The sequence below is a fragment of the Polyodon spathula genome, chromosome 5 (genome assembly GCF_017654505.1).
Source record: "Polyodon spathula isolate WHYD16114869_AA chromosome 5, ASM1765450v1, whole genome shotgun sequence".
Classification (NCBI taxonomy): domain Eukaryota; kingdom Metazoa; phylum Chordata; class Actinopteri; order Acipenseriformes; family Polyodontidae; genus Polyodon; species Polyodon spathula.
In genome coordinates, this window is record NC_054538.1 from 57,813,301 (window position 1) to 57,834,171 (window position 20,871).

The 20,871-nt window shown below is 38.6% G+C and overlaps 1 protein-coding gene across 3 annotated transcripts; it reads right to left on the minus strand.

Moving 5' to 3' along the window:
* Positions 1–41: 41 nt before the first annotated feature.
* Positions 42–20,700, minus strand: LOC121316092 (presenilin-2-like). 3 transcript variants are annotated; one of them, XM_041250861.1, is made up of 11 exons: positions 20,674–20,700; positions 14,244–14,416; positions 13,527–13,744; positions 13,202–13,343; positions 12,493–12,560; positions 11,602–11,822; positions 11,120–11,218; positions 10,011–10,085; positions 9,496–9,618; positions 4,405–4,523; positions 42–3,931 (listed from the first exon to the last, which is right to left on the minus strand). In XM_041250861.1, exons 2-11 carry the CDS (start codon positions 14,373–14,375, stop codon positions 3,776–3,778), a joined length of 1,353 nt encoding a protein of 450 aa, XP_041106795.1. In that variant the 5' UTR covers positions 14,376–14,416; positions 20,674–20,700; the 3' UTR covers positions 42–3,775. The 3 variants fall into 3 exon arrangements, with proteins under 3 accessions (XP_041106795.1, XP_041106793.1, XP_041106794.1); XM_041250859.1 differs by lacking the exon at positions 20,674–20,700 and adding an exon at positions 15,399–15,497; XM_041250860.1 differs by lacking the exon at positions 20,674–20,700 and adding an exon at positions 15,353–15,440.
* Between the last annotated feature and the right edge of the window lie 171 nt (positions 20,701–20,871).

The window sequence follows — 20,871 nt, forward strand, 5'->3', positions numbered from 1 at the left end:
AAACTAGAAATTTATGTAAAAAAAACAACAAAAAAACACATTTACAAAAAAAAAAAACTTTATTGGGTTATAGGCCATGAGAAAACGAAGGCTCCTGACAATTTGAAAAGAAAGTCCAATATGTTGGGAAGTTGCATACAACATTTCAGCCTAATAGCACAAAAAAATGACCAATATGAGTGTGCAAACATTGTTAGTGGTTTTCCGATTTATTTATTTATTTTTTAACCAAAACTGTCTTTTACAATGTAAGTAAAAAAAATTAGAACAAAACAAGCAATGTGACAATGAAAGGATTAATTTTTACCGGTAATGGAACTGAAGTAAGAAAATCAGAGTACAATTGTGTACCAAGCAATAAGACAATAAAATGTATACTTAGGTCAGAGATACATTTCATGGAACGACACATTTAGCATGAAGGGTTTATACATAACCCTGCAAACATTAAGTCACTACCTCAGTGTTTTGAGAAACAAAGCTTGTGATTTAAAAACAAAACAAAAAAAAAAGTTTTTTTTTTTTTTTTTTGTGCAGCACCAATGATGGAACTTGATCTAGATAATTAAATAAGACACCTGTGTACAGAGTATCATGCAACTATCTAGAAGTGTTAGTTCTTTATCACCTTTACTATTGTCACGTATGGCAGCCATTTTAGATCACAGGCAAAGTTGAATGGTGCTGTTAGATTTCACCCGCAGTTTCCACAACACTGACAGTTTGAAAGTGTCGTCTTAAATGGACAGTGGAGATATTCAACTGAAAACTGGATTTGTCAAAATAACCCACAATTTTAGATTCGTAATACAGAAAATACAATTTCTCAAAGAATGGAGTTAACAAATCCACAGTAGTAAATTTAATCTGAAAGTCATTAAGACTAGATATATGAACATGATTTAATTTCTAAGTGGTGGATAATGACTTTAATTTCTTTGGCATTGTGAAGTATCACCTAAATTAGAAATGCATTACTGGAGAGTGGGATCAAATACAGCAGAGTTCACATACCTGTATTAGCACTACCTAATGTTTCATTAGGTAAGACATTACAAGACCAGTACTATAACCAGGGTCTCTAAAAAACAGCCAGAAGAATTCAAATCATTTGTTTTGTTTTGTAGCACTTGTAAGTGGTGGAGTATTTTTCTGACCTAGAGCATACATTGTACTTTGCAAATACTCAATCTGATAAACAAAACACCTTTAAAATATGAAGATTTAGTGCTATTTTGCTTGACAGGTTTCAAAGTTGTTATACCAACAACCAAGTATCTATGACAAGACAAAATTACACCAATAAAATATCAAGCTTTGCTAAATAAATAGAAGAATGAATTTCTGTAAATAAACACATATTTTAATGATAATTATTGCACACTATAACAGTACATATATAATGGTACATGATTATATAAATGCCACTTTACACAATTTTGCAGTTAATGTAACAAGTAAGCTAATGTAACAAGGGATATAAAATAAATTCAAATATTACAACTTTTAACGGTCTATAAAATATGCGTTCTTCAATATAAACAATAAAACTATAGATCCTTCATTACTGTTATACAACCCATGTTTTAGAGTGTTTCATTTGAACATTCATTGTATAGCCTCAATATTCTGGGATGTCTGGTTAAAAGAAGTACACAATTCTATAAATGCCACTTTATACACAATTTTGCAGTTAATGTAACAAGCATATGGGGATATAAAATAAATTAAAATATTACAACTTTTTAACACAGTATGACAGAGGTTTTTCAATATAAACAAGAATAAACCTACAGAGCCTTCATTACTGTTAAGCAACACCTGTTTCATCTGAACATTCATTGTATAGCCTCAATATTCTGGGATGTCTGGTTCAAAGAAAAGCACTAGGCATACTGTCGTCACACATAAACCATTGTCCTTGTATAAAACATGGTGGGTGTGCAACAAAAATATGCAAGTTATATCTGTTTATGTAAAATGGGTAGTGGCTAGTATAAATGCTTTTGATTTTTTGATTTTTTTTTTTTTTTTTTTGATCGAGGGGTTAGGTCCTATCGATACTGGCTACCTCTCCCTTACTTTTAGAGTACGGCTACCATTGTTTCAGCATGGAATAAGCCTCATCTTCTTCCTGACATACCATTTCTGCAAGATATATTTAGGGGTTTAGATTTTAACAGTTTTTAACACAGACAGAAAACCAGAGACTATCACTGCGCACTAATTCCCATCTGTGCTGAACTGGTCAATTCACTAATTGGACAGAAGAAAAAAGAAGCACCTCTGCAACACAGTCTCTCCCCTTCTCTGATACAAAAAGCACAGACATATCTAAATATAAATTAATAAACAAACACAGATGAACAGGGAATATTTCATGGTGTCCAAAACTTCCTTTAAATCAATGTAAACAATTCTACTTTTTTATGTGTATTTTATAGACGTGTGGAATTAAAGTGGTTAACTGTCCAGACACTAAGTAATCACATTCTACTGTATAACCCATTTTAGTGTTTATATGAAAGCATCCCCTATGGCACGGTGCAGTTTCAAACGGAGTTAGCAATCATTTGTAAGTAATTCAATGTCTTTTTAAATGGGAGGTGTTGAATGTCCAACAGCAACATGAAGTAGTTTAGGGTGTGCTGTTAGTCAGATTTTTAATGCAATTCTCTTTAGCATACTTGAGCAGCTATAAATTAAAAGATAACAGAAAACTGTTAAATACAGATTTAAAAAGACTAAAAAAGGTGTATAAAAAAATATTTATGGGATTTTACAGATTACTTTTACAGGTATTTGTTTTAACAGGTCAGGTCACAGATTCATGTATATGACATATTTTTCAGAAGATATGGTTTCATTATGATTTATTGGTACTCAAATGTGTAGATATCTTTTTGTGAAATTAACTAAATTTCGAGCAAGTTACTTTCCATTTGAGTTAATATCTTCCAACTTAAAACCATTTAAAGGTAATTAATCACAGAATCTGAATAACTGCTAGAAACATGGGCTCCTCATAAACCAAAAAACACACATCCTCCCCAGTTTAGAATGTACAGTTATGTTCCCTCACCACAGACCAGGAGAACTGAAGGTCAGTGGGTTTCTTCCAGTTCCACCACAAACCCAGATTACTCTACACCCTCAATGTCAGCTGTGGTGGACGAAAGCCAGCCAGGGTAAGAACAGCAGCTTGGCAGTACACTTGCACTCCCCAGACCTTGTGGCTCATCATGCACACATCATGCCTTTATATGGTGAGCCACTAGGAAACCATATTGTGTTATTTTAATTCTGAGTAACTGCACACCCCTGTTAAATATGGCCACCGAACAGATGATATAAGGTCACTGGTAAATATCACCTTACAGTTTTGGGGGCTGTATCTCAAACAGCAGATTTACTAACGTATATGGTGGATACATAACTATACATGACAGTGGGACACTGCAGGTTGAATGCCTGCACTATTGCGTTTAAATTACTTTTCTTATTAACCTGTGTCAAAAATAGTCTGGTCCAATTATAATCCGCATTCAATGCCAGGGATAACAAGCCATTTAGAAAATGACTGCCTCCAAAAATCCACATGTTAAATATATAATTCTACCTATATCTAAAAGTAACATACAGTTCAAAATTATAATACATATGCTGCAATTATTATGCATTTCCCCCAAACAAAAAAAGCTACCTGGCACAACGATGATACCAAATGGGCGGACGCTGGACTAGATTTGATATCCAGTTTAAGCAGCCTTCAAAATTAAATATAAAACTGGTGGGCGGCGAGGTTGTCCATGAATGGCCGGACAAGGTTGTCAGTGGAGAAATAGAAGACAAGCCCAAAGGTGATGGAGATGGGAAGGGCAGGCAATGCCTTCTTGAAGATAGCCAGCAATAGCAGGGTAAGGCAAAGTCCCTGCAGAGACAGAGAAACACACAGCTTGCGGTCAGAGGCAAATTTCTGCTTCAGGAGCACGTATGCAAATTCCAATATATGCCATTCCCAGCTGATCTGGATTATCACATCCATCAAGAGGTGTAAAAATGGTGCATAAAGTGACTTTAAGTGTTATCTCAATGATTCCACAAGACAAACACAGTAGATGCAATAACAGCTATGAAGACCTGTGGTTGTCCTAAAATCTTGTTGGCCATTACTTGGTGAATACACTGCCAAGTTTCATGGATATGTGGGGAACTGTTTTACCCCATAACAGCAGCCCAAGGTTAACCATTCATACATTATTTGTATAACTAAATATCTACAACACTTGTAGTTAAGTAAAGCACGTGATTATTTGATAATATGTAACATAAAATACAGAATGCCAAGTACAAAAATGACCAGAATAGAAGACATTAAATATGCTCTCAAAGGCTGCAACTCACGATTAGAATAGCCACAAAGCAGGCCAGTGTTGTATTCCAGTCTCCGCTGGCTGTGGCTGAAGCTTTCCCCACCAAGACACTGTAGAATATAAAGTCCCCCAGTCCAAGCTTGATCCCTCCTGGGGAAATAACACACATTTCATTACATCACAACCGCTAATCTTTTACAGGTGGGTCTTAAGGAAATATATGAGAAATGAAATCCCTCTACCTTCCAGTTTCATTAGGATTTCAAATGCTGTTTGGTTACAGTTTGGATAAAATCATTGTAAAGGGACTATATAGAGACAGCAGCATATCCCCTAGTTGAATGAGTCATCTGTTGAATTCAAACTGGGAAAGATGCTAAACTGACAAAGAAGCTGTAACTAGATTGTGCCTGGAGACAACCTCGACTGACTCGGATTTTATCCACTCGGAAGACTTCTCCTTTTACGCCTGATGCTCCCTGTAGCTTGTAAAAATCACTCTGCAGTTTTATGATGCCACATACATAGATACAGATACATATGAACATACATATTTACATGCACACCCTCATAATCAGACCTGAATAACACCATAACTGGGATACCTTTTCTTCTGAAATTTATTTTTAATTGAAGCTTTTAATATCAAATATCAAAATAAAGCCTTTTCTCCAGAAAGAGTAGCTAGAATTCTTGGCCTAAGGAGGAAACTTGTACACCTATAACCAGCACTGCAGATAAAGTTTTGGGTTATTGAGTAATTTACTCACCAAATTTAGACACTACGGGATCTATTTTTATACGTGACTAAATTAACTAGTTATCTATTTTTTACGCAGGCGTAGTCAGGGCTGGGACAGCCCTGACTTTCGTAAATGACTCAGTGTTTAATTAGGGGTTTAAGCATCTAAAAAACCTATGCTCATCTAGATGACTAAATCATCTCCTACAAGTAACATTGGATTTAGACCTGTCAATGAACATGCTCATTGACTAGGCACAATATCAACTAGGATGGTAATGAGCAGACGGGGCTCAGAAACACCTACACTTAATCCATTAGGTGTTTGTAAAGGCCATTTGCGTTTCTGGAAAAAACAAACAAAAAAAAAACACAAGGTGTGCTTTATAATAAATAGCTGCAAACCCCAAAACAACTGTAAAGCCTTTTCGTAAGAAAGTAGAAATACTTGTTGATGCAGTTCATCATTCAGGGTTCTCCCAAGGAATTCTGTACAGCTGGGTGGCACCGCATTATAGCTGGGAGCACTTTTAATGCAAAAATAAAACTGACTTATCTTGAATATACAATTTGCTCTCTTTGCAATCATTGACTATAATAATGACTCTTTCATTTTCTACATTTTCTTTTTCATCACCCATTTTGGTTTGGTAATTTCCACATTCATTGTCACTATTTTTGCTTAGAAAAAATAATCAGTTATTTTAACGTTTCAGCCTCTATAAGTGCTTGAAATGGAAAGCCCGCCCCTTCTACTCTGATTGGTTAATAGTGTCAAAACGTAACACAGCTGTCGTGTGGTTCTAAGTTTTTTTTTTTTTTTCAACCAGTGCATGCAAGTAATCTAGTTTGCTAGCAGCGCAATCAATCCTTATTGTTAAAGGCACAGCAGCAGCTGCAAGACAGGCGGCTTCGGGTTGTTCAGCTGGGCGGTGAGAGTCACTTAGCCGGAAGGCCCACCCAGCTGAAGCGGCCTGGGAAGAACCCTGTCATTTATGTAAAATCTTCCCACAAGACAAATGATCAACAGCCATTGATGAAAACATTTTGATTCCATGTAATAACACAATAAAATGTGGAAAAGTCTAAGGGGGGGTGAATACTTTTGAGAGCCACTGTACATAGTGGCTGGTCGTTTTATAACAATACTCTCATAGGGGCTGATCATTTTACAGTCATGCAGCGTAATTACAAGAGTAGTCAATCACCATCGGGATAACAGCTTTTTAATTTCAGACATGAAATACACTTTAAAAAGTCTAAAATATGGAAAAATGGCAAATCATAGCGGTGAGAGATTTTCTTCTATGGTGCAAATATACATTTGCGGAGTACTGCCGACTTCTTGAGACAGACAATTCTGAACATGACACGGTTCAGTTTGTAACAATGTACACAATCTTTTATTTTCTAATTATATTTATTTAAGTTTTACACTAAAATATTGAGTTACCATAGCTAATATTAGATTCAATGGCAAATATTTGAACACTTGTTTAAAATTACACAATCCTTACAATAGTGTTAACACTGAATTAATGCAATTTCTAAAGGTTAATGCTTGTTTTGGAGGCTCCAGGTCTATCCATCTTTTACTAGACTTTACCCAATGCCAAGTCTATATACAGTGGCTTGCGAAAGTATTGACCCCCCTTGGCATTTTTCCAATTTTGTTGCCTTACAACCTGGAATTAAAATTGATTTTTATTTGGATTTCATGTAATGGACATACATAAAATAGTCCAAATTGGTGAAGTGAAATGAAAAAAATAACTTGTTTCAAAAAATTCAAAAAAATAAATAGCGGAAAAGTGGTGCGTGCATATGTATTCACCCCCTTTGCTATTAACCCTCTAAATAAGATCTGGTGCAACCAATTACCTTCAGAAGTCACATAATTAGTTAAATAAAGTCCACCTGTGTGCAATCTAAGTGTCACATGATCTGTCACATGATCTCAGTATGTATACACCTGTTCTGAAAGGCCTCAGAGTCTGCAACACCACTAAGCCAGGGGCACCACCAAGCAAGTGGCACCATGAAGACCAAGGAGCTCTCCAAATAGGTCAGGGACAAAGTTATGGAGAAGTACAGATCAGGGTTGGGGTATAAAAAAATATCCAAAACTTTGAACATCCCACGGAGCACCATTAAAACCATTATTAAAAAATGGAAAGAATATGGCACCACAACAAACCTGGCAAGAGAGGGCCGCCCACCAAAACTCACAGACCAGGCAAGGAGGGCATTAATCAGAGAGGCAACAAAGAGAACAAAGATAACCCTGAAAGCGGCAAAGCTCCACAGCGGAGATTGGAGTATCTGTCCATAGGACCACTTTAAGCCGTACATTCTACAGAGCTGGGCTTTACAGAAGAGTGGCCAGAAAAAAGCCATTGCTTAAAGAAAAAAATAAGCAAACGTTTGGTGTTCGCCAAAAGGCATGTGGGAGACTCCTCAAACATATGGAAGAAGGTACGCTGGTCAGATGAGACTAAAATTGAGCTTTTTGGCCATCAAGGAAAACGCTATGTCTGGCACAAACCCAACACCTCTCATCACCCCAAGAACACCATCCCCACAGTGAAGCATGGTGGTGGCAGCATCATGCTGTGGGGATGTTTTTCATCGGCAGGGACTGGGAATCTGGTCAGAATTGAAGGAATGATGGATAGCGCTAAATACAGGGAAATTCTTGAGGGAAACCTGTTTCAGTCTTCCAGAGATTTGAGACTGGGATGGAGGTTCACCTTCCAGCAGGACAACGACCCTAAGCACACTGCTAAAGCAACACTCGAGTGGTTTAAGGGGAAACATTTAAATGTCTTGGAATGGCCTAGTCAAAGCCCAGACCTCAATCCAATTGAGAATCTGTGGTATGACTTAAAGATTGCTGTACACCAGCGGAACCCATCCAGCTTGAAGGAGCTGGAGCAGTTTTGCCTTGAAGAATGGGCAAAAATCCCAGTGGCCAGATGTGCCAAGCTTATAGATACATACCCCAAGAGACTTGCAGCTATAATTGCTGCAAAAGGTGGCTCTACAAAGTATTGACTCTGGGGAAGTGAATACTTATGCACGCTCAAGTTTTCTGTTTTTTTGTCTTATTTCTTGTTTGTTTCACAATAAAAAATATTTTGCATCTTTAAAGTGGTAGGCATGTTGTGTAAATCAAATGATACAAACCCCCAAAAAATCAATTTTAATTCCAGGTTGTAAGGCAACAAAATAGGAAAAATGCCAAGCGGGGTCAGTACTTTCGCAAGCCACTGTATCGCAAAAACCTGGGTAGGAATGGCAGATGTAAGGCGACGTTTAATTGGATAATTTATTACACATACTATTCTCTACATTAAAAAATTGCACACACACAAGTTACCCATCTAAACTACTAAAAAGACTCTTAAACCCCTTAGTCACTATTGGAAACTGATTTTTTTTTTATTCAAACATTGCAGATGGAATATACTTAACAAAAGACCTGCATGCACAGACTATGTAGTAAAATGAAAACAACAACAAAAAAATTGTTCTCCCTTTCCAAGTCAACAGACACTCTCCCTAAAAATTTAAAAACAAAAACAAAAATATATATCTAAAAACTGTTCCAATACTGCATTAATGCAACATAGAAAATGATAATATTGTATTCCTTAATGATCACCTCACTATAGCAATATAAAGCAGCCGGACTCTCTCCAAACACAAAATATTGTATTTATTGTATAGATGTATCCAAAAATTTTGTTGTCTGATACTTAAATTGGTTAAGGTTAAGGGGTACTAAGACAGCGGCAAGAAACCAGATACTTATTCACCAGACATAAACATGCATTGCAAGAGAGTGGATTTTTTATTCATTTTTTTTTTATTGAAAACACAGATTTATTGGTCATGTGTTACTGGCAATTTTCAGGCAGGCTGTCCCAGCATTTCTATGATCCATTCTCTAGCTACCGCATGCAGTATATTCACAACTAACCATTGAGACGCTGGGAACCAACTAAATACAAGAAGCTTGATAACAATTGAACTCAAGCTGTGCAGCAAAATTGACAGCCAGTATACAGCTCATCTGGAGCATGCCTATAACAGCATCTAAACATGGTCTGGTTTCTTTATGGAACCTGGAACCTTTATGCATAGTTAATTCATGGAAAGTTACATTTTTGCTTCACCATATGTGCATTATAGAGAGAAAGTTATTTTATTTTGTATTTTTGTCAGATGTGTGTCTTTATGTGTCCTGTGGCGCCCCCCCGCACCCCCCCCTCCCCCATTTATAACGCTCTTCGGTTATAACACTCATATTGTGACCCAAGACCCGCATTATAGCAAGGGAGCACTGTAATATGCCAAAACATAAAACTGTGAACTCACTTTCTTCCTCCAGCTGCACTGCTGATGTTGTTCTGCTTTGTGCTCCATGCACCTCAGTCTCTGGCACCACCATGTGCCGGTCTTCTTCTGTGTTGTTATGGTGACTCTGGCCTACTTCTTCATCTTGGTATTTTGAGACACACACATCAATACAGTTAAACAAAATGAAAGACTTTCTTGAATTAATTGCTCTCATCAGTCAAGATAAATCCAAGGTAAAATGACTAAAATTGGTCAGATTGGTCAGAAAAGCTTAGTCTGATGAAAAAAGACTAAGCCAAGGAAGAATAAAGCATTCACTAGGTATCATATTTTATTGTAAAATTCCATACAGTTTTGGGCACTGCAGCTAATTAAACCTGTGGTGGAATGGCCTTCCTGGACCACAGCCGCTACAAGGCAGCACTCTGTTACGATAGATATTCTTCATAATTACTTTTATATATATTTTTTTTATGGTTTCACAAAAACACAAGTGTTAAAGGCAATGAAAATGAATTGCATATCAAACTGACCCGAGTTCGTTTCTTGGTGGGAAGGCTGCTGCACAGCTGATTGTTCTGTCATTCCAACCATCCAGATCATTGCCGCTGGAGAAGGGGAGACAACAACTCTGATTTTCAAAAACTCAGTATTTCAAAACCTATCTCACATTCTATGAGGCAAACAGCAAAATGAGTCTCCTACAGATTTTCGGTAAAGAAAATCCTTTTATATACTATATATAGACAGTATCAAGTTAAAGTTCCTGCTTTATCAGTGAATAATGTATCTCAGTCTATTGTGAAACAGAAACAGATATACAGCAGTGTTCAAAAGTTAGGAAACAACAAATGATTTACAGCATGACTCGGGGTAGGGATTGTATTGCCCATTTTTCCTCACTCAGGCCCCTTACTCACCTAATTCCCTGGTATCGCTGACTAGACGATCATTTCCCTTTTTAAAAATGCTAAATATTTTAAATGAGCAATACATCTCTCAAGTAGAATAGCACCCCAAAATGTTCTCCTTTTTCTAGGAAAGCAGTACAACTGGGGATGGGGAGTTAACTTCAGATAATTCACTCAGACTACTTGCTCAATAAATACTGTGGTCCCCCTTTATTTCGCTGTAGTCTGGAGGCATAGTTAAGATAGCACTATATCTTGGTATCCCTGAAAAGAAAATAGTCTCTTCTTTAAAAATGCACAGGATATTTTAATGAACAGTCTCTCACACAAGTGCGGTGGTACACCAAATATGATCCATTTACTATCAATGTGGTATGACATTTTCTCTTCAATTTACCCTCAAAAATAGGTTTCTGGCTAAGGACTGCCAAGGACTACATTGAATATTGTACCAGTCACCGCTCAGGAAAAAAATAAATGGGGTAAAGAGAGAACACTGTTAGTAAATTTATCATATTTAGGGTACCACTGAATTTGTGAGACATATTGCTCATTGAAATCAGTATATTTTTAAAGATAATACAATTATCTATTTCAGAGATACCAGGGTACTTTGCAAGTTAAAGGTCAGAGTGCGTCAAAATGGAATACAATACACACCCCTAGTCTTGCTGCAAATCATTTGTTGTTTCTTTTGAACACTAATGGATATAAGCCAGGTTAATACTTACAGGAGTAAATCAAAGCTGGAAAAATTGGCTCGTTTCTCTCCTGAGCTGTTTCAACCAGCATTCTCAGAGGTCCCTTCGGACAGAGCACCGCTATCAAATCTGCAATGAAAAAGCAAGATTTTTAATTAAGTGATTCCTACAGAAACTGTAATTCAGAATTTTTTTTTCTATAAAAATATATAAAACAATGAACTAAAACCTGCCACTAACATTTCTAGCTGCTTCTTGAAACAGGTGGCTACTTATTCAAAGAGCTGGTAAGAGCTTAGTTTAGTTTTATACAAGTGGTGCTGTGCTTTTACTATTATCAAACAGGGTATGAAGTAAAGGGTATAAATAAAACACTAGAATTACAGAAGGTCTCCATAACCAACATCAAAAGCATGTAGAAAAACAACTCAAGAAAACTAAGCTTGACCAAAAGATGCACTTTTGATGGTTTACATAAACTTTGGCTTGCAACACATCCAGCCCCCTCCTACCGTAAACAGAGATGGCTCCCAGAATGACCCACGCAGACCACTCAGGTAAGTATTTAATGAAGACCAAGGCCATCAGAGCACTGATCATGATGAGATAGGCCTGCTGAAGCTGCAGGGGGCCCTTCCAGTGAATACAGACCATCCCCACTGCCCCGAAATTCCAGATGACAAGAGCCACGGTTGGGTAATCCATCGCCACATTGTAGGTCTTAAACACTTCTCTGAGAGGGAAGCAAATAAATTCTAAGCTGGAAATCCGAACAGTTTTATTCTTTTCAGAAAAAGTCCCTCTATCTTTGCACTTGAATTTAAAAATAATGATTCACTTAAGATCTTAACTAGGTCATTGCAACTCCCTGTGTTTGAAATAAGCGAAACTTATTTTTATTTTATAACACAACATTTGAAAGCTATTTGATTGCAGCCTTTTCATACTTTTCTAGTTCTATATTTCCTCTTTGGAACTTTTGCACAACTTGTTTTTCCTGGTGTCAACTGCATCACCATTGTGATTAAGGCTGGGGAGATGCATCAAACCATCAACACTGAATTAATTAACTGATTATCATTGCTAGTCAATCCTGGGCACAGTTTAACTTTTTTATTTTTTGTCCAGGCTGAATTAAGGTGAAGTTCTTGTAAGACTGAACTCTGTGGTGTGGTGTATTAAAAATAAATCAAAAGACAGATGGTTTTTGATTTGTTACACCAGATGTTGCACAAGCTGACATTTCTCATACAACAAGAGACACCCTCACTTGGCTACAGGTGTTAATAGGCTATGATAGATCAATGGATTATAATAGTGGCTAGTCTTATTTCACAGATATACAAAGCATATATTACTTTCATTCAAATTGGTATTCTACAAGATAAGAAAAAAGTACATACCCTAGGTACATAAAGCTGAACAAGAAAAGGAGCATTAGGGAGGAGAGGATCAGCCATCCATGGATAAACTGCAACAGAAAAAAAAAAAAAAAATTCATACAACACTGACAAACAATACTTCCTTATTTGTAGTGCATTACAGTACCTGTGTCATATCGACTAAATTCAGTCCCACCCCAATTTGAAAAATCTGGTGAAAAATGGCATGGAACCAAATTGACACAAACACTTATTTGATACTGTTTGTGAGGTTTTGAGAAATTTTGAAAGCGCTGGCAATCAAGGGAACACAGGGTGACAAAGTCTCTGTACTAATCTGCGTAATTTACAATTAAAATCGCTGCAAGTAACAGAATAATAAAGCTTACCTCACGTAAAATTTGCTCTATATGTCTCATGTGTGCAGTTTTGAAAGAAACACACATTATAGCAAACATGCATTTTAGATTTAAAACGTTCTATCTGATACTATACTAGATTAAAGTGTTCCAAGTGGAATAAAACGCTATTAAAGGCCCTTATTCACAAGGCTTTAACTCATGTGTTGTCTAAAGATTGTTTTTCCAAGTAAATCTAGGCCAAAGATTCTTAAAATCGTAAGACAATCTGAACAATTCTCCTTTCAGCACATTACAAGACTAAAGGAAATTATTTCACTATAAATGATTTTAATGTGATTCACAGGTTAAACTGACTCACATGCACTCACCTTGTAACAGCGGTACTTGTAAAGCACAACAAGAAATATGGTCATAACAACAATGACACTGATCATTATCAGTGTGTTTAAAATTGAATTGAGAAGCCGTTGTCCCACAGACGTTGTGTCTTCTGTAAAAGGCGTATAAATCCTGAAAACAGAAAGAGAGAGAATTTGAAGGTCACTCCATGCAAAATTACCACCTCAAACTCAAAAAATGACTGGCTGTCATCACCTGCTCAATCTGAATAATCGTTTTGTGTATCTCTAGAGCAGGACACTTTTAACAGTTACTTTAAAAGGTAAAATAAGCAAATCAAGCGTGGCTACTTACAACTGTCCACCCTTCTCAGTGTAGAAGCTGACTGACTTAATAGTAGCGATGACCACGATCATGCAGAGAGTGACGGGGACAAACAGCATGATGACGTGTTTGGCCCCGTATTTGAGGGACATCTCCTCATCCTCGCTGTCTGCAGTGGAGTCCCGCTCTACAGATACACCCTCATGGCGTGCTTCCCTGTTATTGCTGTGGTTTGTGACTGGACGACGCTACAAGGAAAGAAAGCAAGACCTATCAGTAATACACATCCTCGCCAATGACATGAATAGGGAATTACATGGAAAATTACATAGAAAAACTTACTGTGGTTTTTAAAGCATCACAGTCTAAAGCTTAAGGTAAAAACCCAATGATGGAAATCTGCTTCTTATGTTCAATGTCAGTTGTGATAAAGACTAAAGTCTAAAAAAGGTGTTATTTGCTGTACTGAAGCCCCCTCACCAATGATGAGAAGAAATGTGTCTTCAAAACTATTTAAAAGCAGGTCAAATTTACATTTCACAGTTTTTTGTGAGCCTACAAAACACACTGAGCACAACGACAGGCTGTCCTACTGCAAAATTACATTTATTGGTAAACGCACACAGCATGTTTGTGAAAGTACACATGTAGTAACTGTCTTGATAACATTTTTACAAGTACTGGGCAACCACTTAATACCAACACACACGGCAACAAAGAGCACCCCATAACTTAAACAATCCCTACCCTTTTGGTCTGTGTATCCTCCAAGCTTGGTATTCCAGTCTCAACATGATGTGAAGATAAAGGGGGGCTCTCAGTTGTCATCAAAGAAGTCCTTTCATTGCAAAATTCCTCTTCACTGCCCGAGGTATTCATGAAGGTAATGTTCAGCAGGCTAGATCAACTCTAAAAGAAACCTACAAAGACACAAGTCAGTAAATCACTAGTAAAACACTAATCTTTGGGTTAAGCATTAATACGCTAAAGAAGGAATTACCAGAAATTGCACAATGACTTTGGTTTTTATGGTAAACCGGTTTACACTTATTGTCTGTGCAGAAGTGGAGCACCACTGCTTTTGCACTAGATGAAAAAATATGAAGTTGTAGAACAGGAAAATTAATCGTATAACTACCAGAAAAGTGTATCTATAAAAACACACTCCAACTGAATCAAAAGGAAACCCTTGCTTTGTGCACATAACAAATAAAATGGCTTTGTTGGTAACCATATGAGAGAGTCAATATTGTTTCACTTCTCTCTCCTCTACAGGTAGGATCATTCAGGATAGTCAAATGTAATTCCTGTAACCAGTACCTAACACAGCAGTATTTTGGTGGCAGTCTAGATCGCGAGTAAAGCAACCTGGGTAGGAGTCAGTATGCAAAGTCCTTCATACATTACGATTCAGAAGTGCTTATCTCACACGATTCACACATGTATGAACTGTCAGAGTTATCACACACGATTCACACATGTATTGAACTGTCAGCATGTCTATTAAATAGATTTAATATTTATATAATATAGATATATATATATTATATATATTATATATATATAATATATCAAATAACAATAACCGTGTAACACTACAAACAATGTATAAATAAACCAAGAGTGCTTAACATTTCCAACTTTCAATAATGGCCTTGAAATTTTACAAGCGGTCGTAATGTTTGTTAGAAAAACATAATTACACAAACACAATTAAGCCTTACAAATCGTGTACTTTAGTTTGTTGACGTATGCCCACGATCTAAACTACAAATACAGCAGTACAACCTATTAGCGTTGACACAACTACTGAAACCAATTAGCTAATTAAAATATATGCACACGCATGTTACTACCTCGGTTTGCTGCAGCTTCAGCCCCAATACGGTGTAATATACTTACACAACAAAACTGACTCCATCAGAAACAGAAACAGGAAGTACATGCTCCGAAAATCAGCTGAGGAATGAATCCAGTCTGATTAGATGTCACATGATTATAGATTCAGAAAAGGCGTTTCTGGCTTGGAACGATGGTTTTCAATTCACTTGAACAAATACGACTTAGCTTCTTAAAAACATATGTATAATTAACATTATTAAATTCCTACTTATTAAACAGTAATGTACTTACGTGTGTGTGATAGTGTGACAAAGCATACTCGCTGTTTATTGTATGTTAAGTTCATGTAAACGTTATTTTGCATGGGTGAGGGAAAGTTACGGAAGGAATGGTGTTAATGTTAAAGTTGTGTGCATTTTCGAGGAGGCCACAATATACTTTTTTTTTTTTTTTCTTATTGATACCATGTTCCATAAAAGAGAAACGTGCGTATTATACTTTTTACTTAAAAAATGTATTCTTGCAATGGTCTGATTCAAAATACTTCAACGCATTTTGGCCAGTGTTGTTGAGTAGGCTGTCAGAGATACTGAACACACTTTTTTGAGGATTTTTATGCTGGACACTTAATTATAATTGCATTGCGTTGTATTTACATTAATAAAGATGCGTCGTTTATGTTTTTAAATGAAAAAGACTTAAGATTTAAACGCCCACTAGTTCATTATGATCTTTTGCATTTACAGTAACTGAAGATGATTTTTAATTTAAGGATTTTTAATGAATGAGGTTTTGGACAACACGTGCTCTACCTTCACTTCATGTTATTTGTAATATCCATATGTTAATATAAAATGATAGTTTAAACTGTCTGTAACTGCTGCTGCCAAGCCCATCAAACGATTTGAAGAAACTGGCACTAATGAGGACCGAACAAGGTCAGGCAGGCCAAGGGTGACCTCAGAATCAGAGAACAAGTTCATCTGAGTCACAAGTCTGTGAAACCAGCGATTAACTGCCCCTGAAATACAAGCTCAGCTAAATGCTACTAGAAGTACAGATGTTTCAACATCAACTGTTCAGAGGAGATTGCGTGAAGCTGGTCTAACTGGAAGAATTCCTGCAAAGAAACCATTGTTAAGAGTGCAGAATAAGAGGAAGAGACTTGCCTGGGCCAAAAAACACAGAAACTGGTCGTCTGAGGTGTGGAAGTCGGTCTTATGGACCGATGAGTCAAAATTTGAAATATTTGGGTCCAACTGCCAAGTATTTGTAAGATGCAGAGAGGGTGAACGCATGAGTTCTGCATGTGTGGTTCCCACTGTCTAGCATGGAGGAGGCGGTGTCATGGTCTGGGGTTGCTTTGCTGGACACAGAGTTTGTGATCTTTACCAAGTCCATGGCAAACTCAACCAGCATGGCTATCATAGCATACTTCAGAGGCATACCATGCCATCAGGATTATGGCTAGTTGGGCAGTCCTTCATTCTTCAGCAAGATAATGATCTGAAACACACCTCAAAGTTGTGCAAGAACTATCTGGCGAAGAAGGAATGTGAAGGACAACTCAAGCTAATGACCTGGCCTGCCCAGTCTCCAGACCTCAATGCCACAGAACTTGTATGGGATGAACTGGACAGAAATGTCAAAGCAAAGCTACCCACAAGTGCCCTACATCTCTGGGAATTGCTGCAGAAGAGCTGGGAAGACATGTCGGGTGATTTCCTGTTAAAACTTGTTAACTGAATGCCTCGTGTTTGTGAGGCCGTTATTAAGGCAAAGGGTGGCTATTTTGAGGAATCTGAAATTTAGAGACAATTTTCAATTTTCTTGAACATTGCTTTTGAACTCCTTATATTTTGTTTTGTATATTGTAATATGTGTTTTCATTTTCAAGTATTTACAGAAACATATACGACATAAAACATTGGCAATAATGAAAAATATTTCCAGCAAGTGTACTCAAACTTTTGACTGGTAGTGTGTGTTTACAACCCAGACACAGACGTACAGCCCAGTACCTTGGTGCTTTGCCCTCGGTACTTGGTACGCTGTGCTTTGGCGACCCAGTGTCTAGGCCTTGATGCTCACGGTACCCTCTGGTCCTTGGTGCCTCAGAGCCTCGGTGCCTTGGTGCCTCGGCGCCCTTGGTACACTAAAGCCTTGACACCGAGGTGCCGAGGTGCCCTCTGTTCAATTGCTTCCTAATATCGGTGGCTTTGTGCCCCAGTGCTTTGGCCTCCTCGGTGCCTCGAGAGCTACACGCCTCGGTGGTTCGACACCTTCGGTGCCTTACGGACTAAACGCCTCGGTGCTTCGATGTCTTTGAGGCTTATAAGCTCTGCACATCGGTACCCTCTGTCCCCCGACGCCCCATAGCCTCAGTACCGCGGTGCTTCGACAGCCTCGGTGCCTCGAGGACTATATACTTCAGCACTTTGATGCTTCGAGATCTTTTAAGCTTTGCGCTCCAGTACCCTTGAGACCCTCGGGTCAGTTGTGCTCCATGGCCTCGGTATCTCAGTGCTTCGACACCCTCGGTACCTTGAGGACTCGTCAACTCTGCGCTTGACGCCTGCGACTCTCCACAGCTCCCTACAGCAGTGTCCTCTGTGTTTTTCAGCACCCCCGACCCCAGTACCCCGGAGCCTTGGTGCTTTGACACTCTCAGTGTCACAGGGCCTCGACGCCTCAGTCACAAGTCTCATATTGCACTAACGCACTCATTCCCCTCGAGGGTTTCGGTGCCAGTGCTTATAGCCTCGACACTTCAGTGCTTCGGCTCCGTCGACACACAACAGTGTCGACGCCTCGACGCTTCGGTGTTCAGTGGATCAATGTCGAATTTTCACGCCTACACATCCTGCAGACAGAATCAGAATTCTGTACTATTTGTGCCGGATCCAAGGAGAAAACCAAAGGCGCTGTGGCACGTGGCTTGAAAGGCCTCGAGGCATCGAACCAACAAGGCGTGTAGCTCTTGAGGCACCAAGGAGGCCAAAGCACTGAGGCACAAAGCCACTGATATTAGGAAGCACTTGAAAAGAGGGCACCTAGGCACCGAGGTGTCAAGGCTTTAGTGCACCGAGGCTCTGAGGCACCAAGGACCAGACGGTACCGTGAGCATCAAGGCCTAGACACTAGGTCGCCAAAGCACTGCGTACCAAGTACCGAGTGCAAAGCACCAAGGAACTGGGCTGTGCATCTGTGTCTGTGCTGCTTGCAGTCACACAACCAGGAACAGCGCGAAGCTTGCAGTGGAGTGGAGCCCCTGAGATGGCGTCTGGACCGCATGCAGCACACGGTCAGTGCAGCGCGTAACTTGCAGCAGGGTAGCACAGCCTGCAGACCTGGAGAAGGGAGAAAAAAAGAGACAGAAAACAAAAAAAACACATTTTGAAGCATGCGGTTGTTATTATTTAAACTGCAAGGCAGTAGTACAGAGAAACACTCGATAGTAAACTGGAGTGTGAAGTTTTTTTTTATTTTTTTTTTTTACTGTAAGCAGTAACCAAAAAACAGTACTAACTAACAACCTGTACAGGCACTAGACCGCGCAAAGTGAGTGGCCGTGCCAAGGTCGCCATGACTCCGGGGAAGTGGCAAGCCGACTTCCAGCAATATAATTGCAAAGAAACTACAGAAAAACTGTAAGAGGTTAGTTTTATACTCACCCTACCTACCTGTTTGTGAAAGGCAAAAGAGACTGAAGTGTCCATGCAGTGACTATTCACTACCAGGAGGCAGGACCGAGGATGTCACACCACGGAGGGGCCTATTGGCAGCTTTGATATAAAATGTTCAGCAAATACCTGAGAAGCAGGCATATCCCAAAAGTATTGTTTTGGCAGTCATCTTCAAATTGAAAGGAAACACATTTTTATCGAATTACTGTTAATAGAATTTTTGGTAGAAAAGTTGGTTTAAGTACGTCACTTTTAAGTTACTGTTAAGTAGAGTTTTATTTTAATACTTAGTAACAATTACTTTCCCATAAGCAGCAAGAAAATCAGTAGGATGGATGATGCTGTTTCTTCGACACAACGTTTTATTCTTGGTTGCATGTTAGAAAGGGTGCATCTGATGTCATCCTTCAGTCAAGTCAGTTTCGGGATCTCGTCTTTATTGTGTGAGAAGGCAGGAGAATCCACTCTTACATTCACAGGTAGTGGGAAACGGCAGCAGAACTACAAGGCCCATTTCAGCCACCATCGGGTATTCACTTGCAACTGAACACATCAAAACTGGCCTAGAGGCAGCTCTGTGATTTTAGCCTTCGCATCATCATCATTGGTCATGTCAAAAAACGGTTCCTGTGTGTGAATATTCTCAGTGGGTAATTGCTCAGCTGTAACACAAAAGGATCCTTCAACAGGGAATTAAGTGCTTCTAGTAGCGCTGGGAAGTAGTGTGATAACTCTTCGCATAGGGCAAGTATAGCCTTAATGAAGTTCACCACTTGAATGACAACATCATCACATCCTAGAGGCACACTGTCAATGTCTTTGCAGCTAGGACTTGACGTTATAGTGCAAATTGAGTGCCAACCACATTAGGTGACATGCTCGAGTTTCTGCTGAAAGCCAGATCGAGACCCCATAATTGCCGGGGCACCGTCGGTATATGTACCACAAAGATGACAGGATTCTACCATCTACCAGAAAGGCAATTTCTAACTGAAGAAGAGGCACTGGCTGTTATTTTGGAAGCTTCAGAAAGCTGGTTCGGAAGAAGAATTCATTTTCCAAGAAGGACTGGATACATTATTGAATTGGTAAGAAATGTACCTCTTTGTACACCACATCAAAGTGTAATGTGTAAAAACTTGGTTCCTAAGAAATTTGAAGGATGCCACCAATGCAATGGTTTTCACATTATCTTGACAATGGAACCCTCTGATAGGCAAACAGTGCCCATGTTGTGTAGTGAAAAAAAAGAAAAATGGGGCTCATTGGTCCCTAAACCTGCCAAGTTTCTTGTTTTCACCATTACCTGCATGTTACTGTTGCTAAAGTACATAATGTTAGCTCTGTTATGTTTGCCTACTGCTGTAACCATATCTTGAATTTCATTTTTATTTTGAAAAGCACTTTCAGAATAGTTGGTGGTGGCACAAAAACGGGTAGGCCTATACAGTGCAGAAAGACATGATTAATGCAAACAGAATCTAGAAATAACTCAGACAGCATGCGCCCAGAGTGCTTGTGTGTTGATCCTTGACCTTTCCTAAATTGCACCCTTGTTATAAATTCTGGGTGAACGCCAATCACTTCACTACCGTGCATGTCTGATTTTATTCACTATAAATGTTTAAGTTTGTATACTCTTTGCTTACCCGCTGACGTATATTTCTAACCTTTCTGCGCCTCTGGTCTTCCCTTTGACCATAGTGACAGAACAAGCCAATCAAAACTATAGAACCACAGTACAGCCGTTCAGTGTCAACCACGCCCACACCAACTCTTTATCAAACCAAAACATCCACGACTTATTCAACTAGCCAATCGATTTGTCCTTCCGCAATTCTATTCGC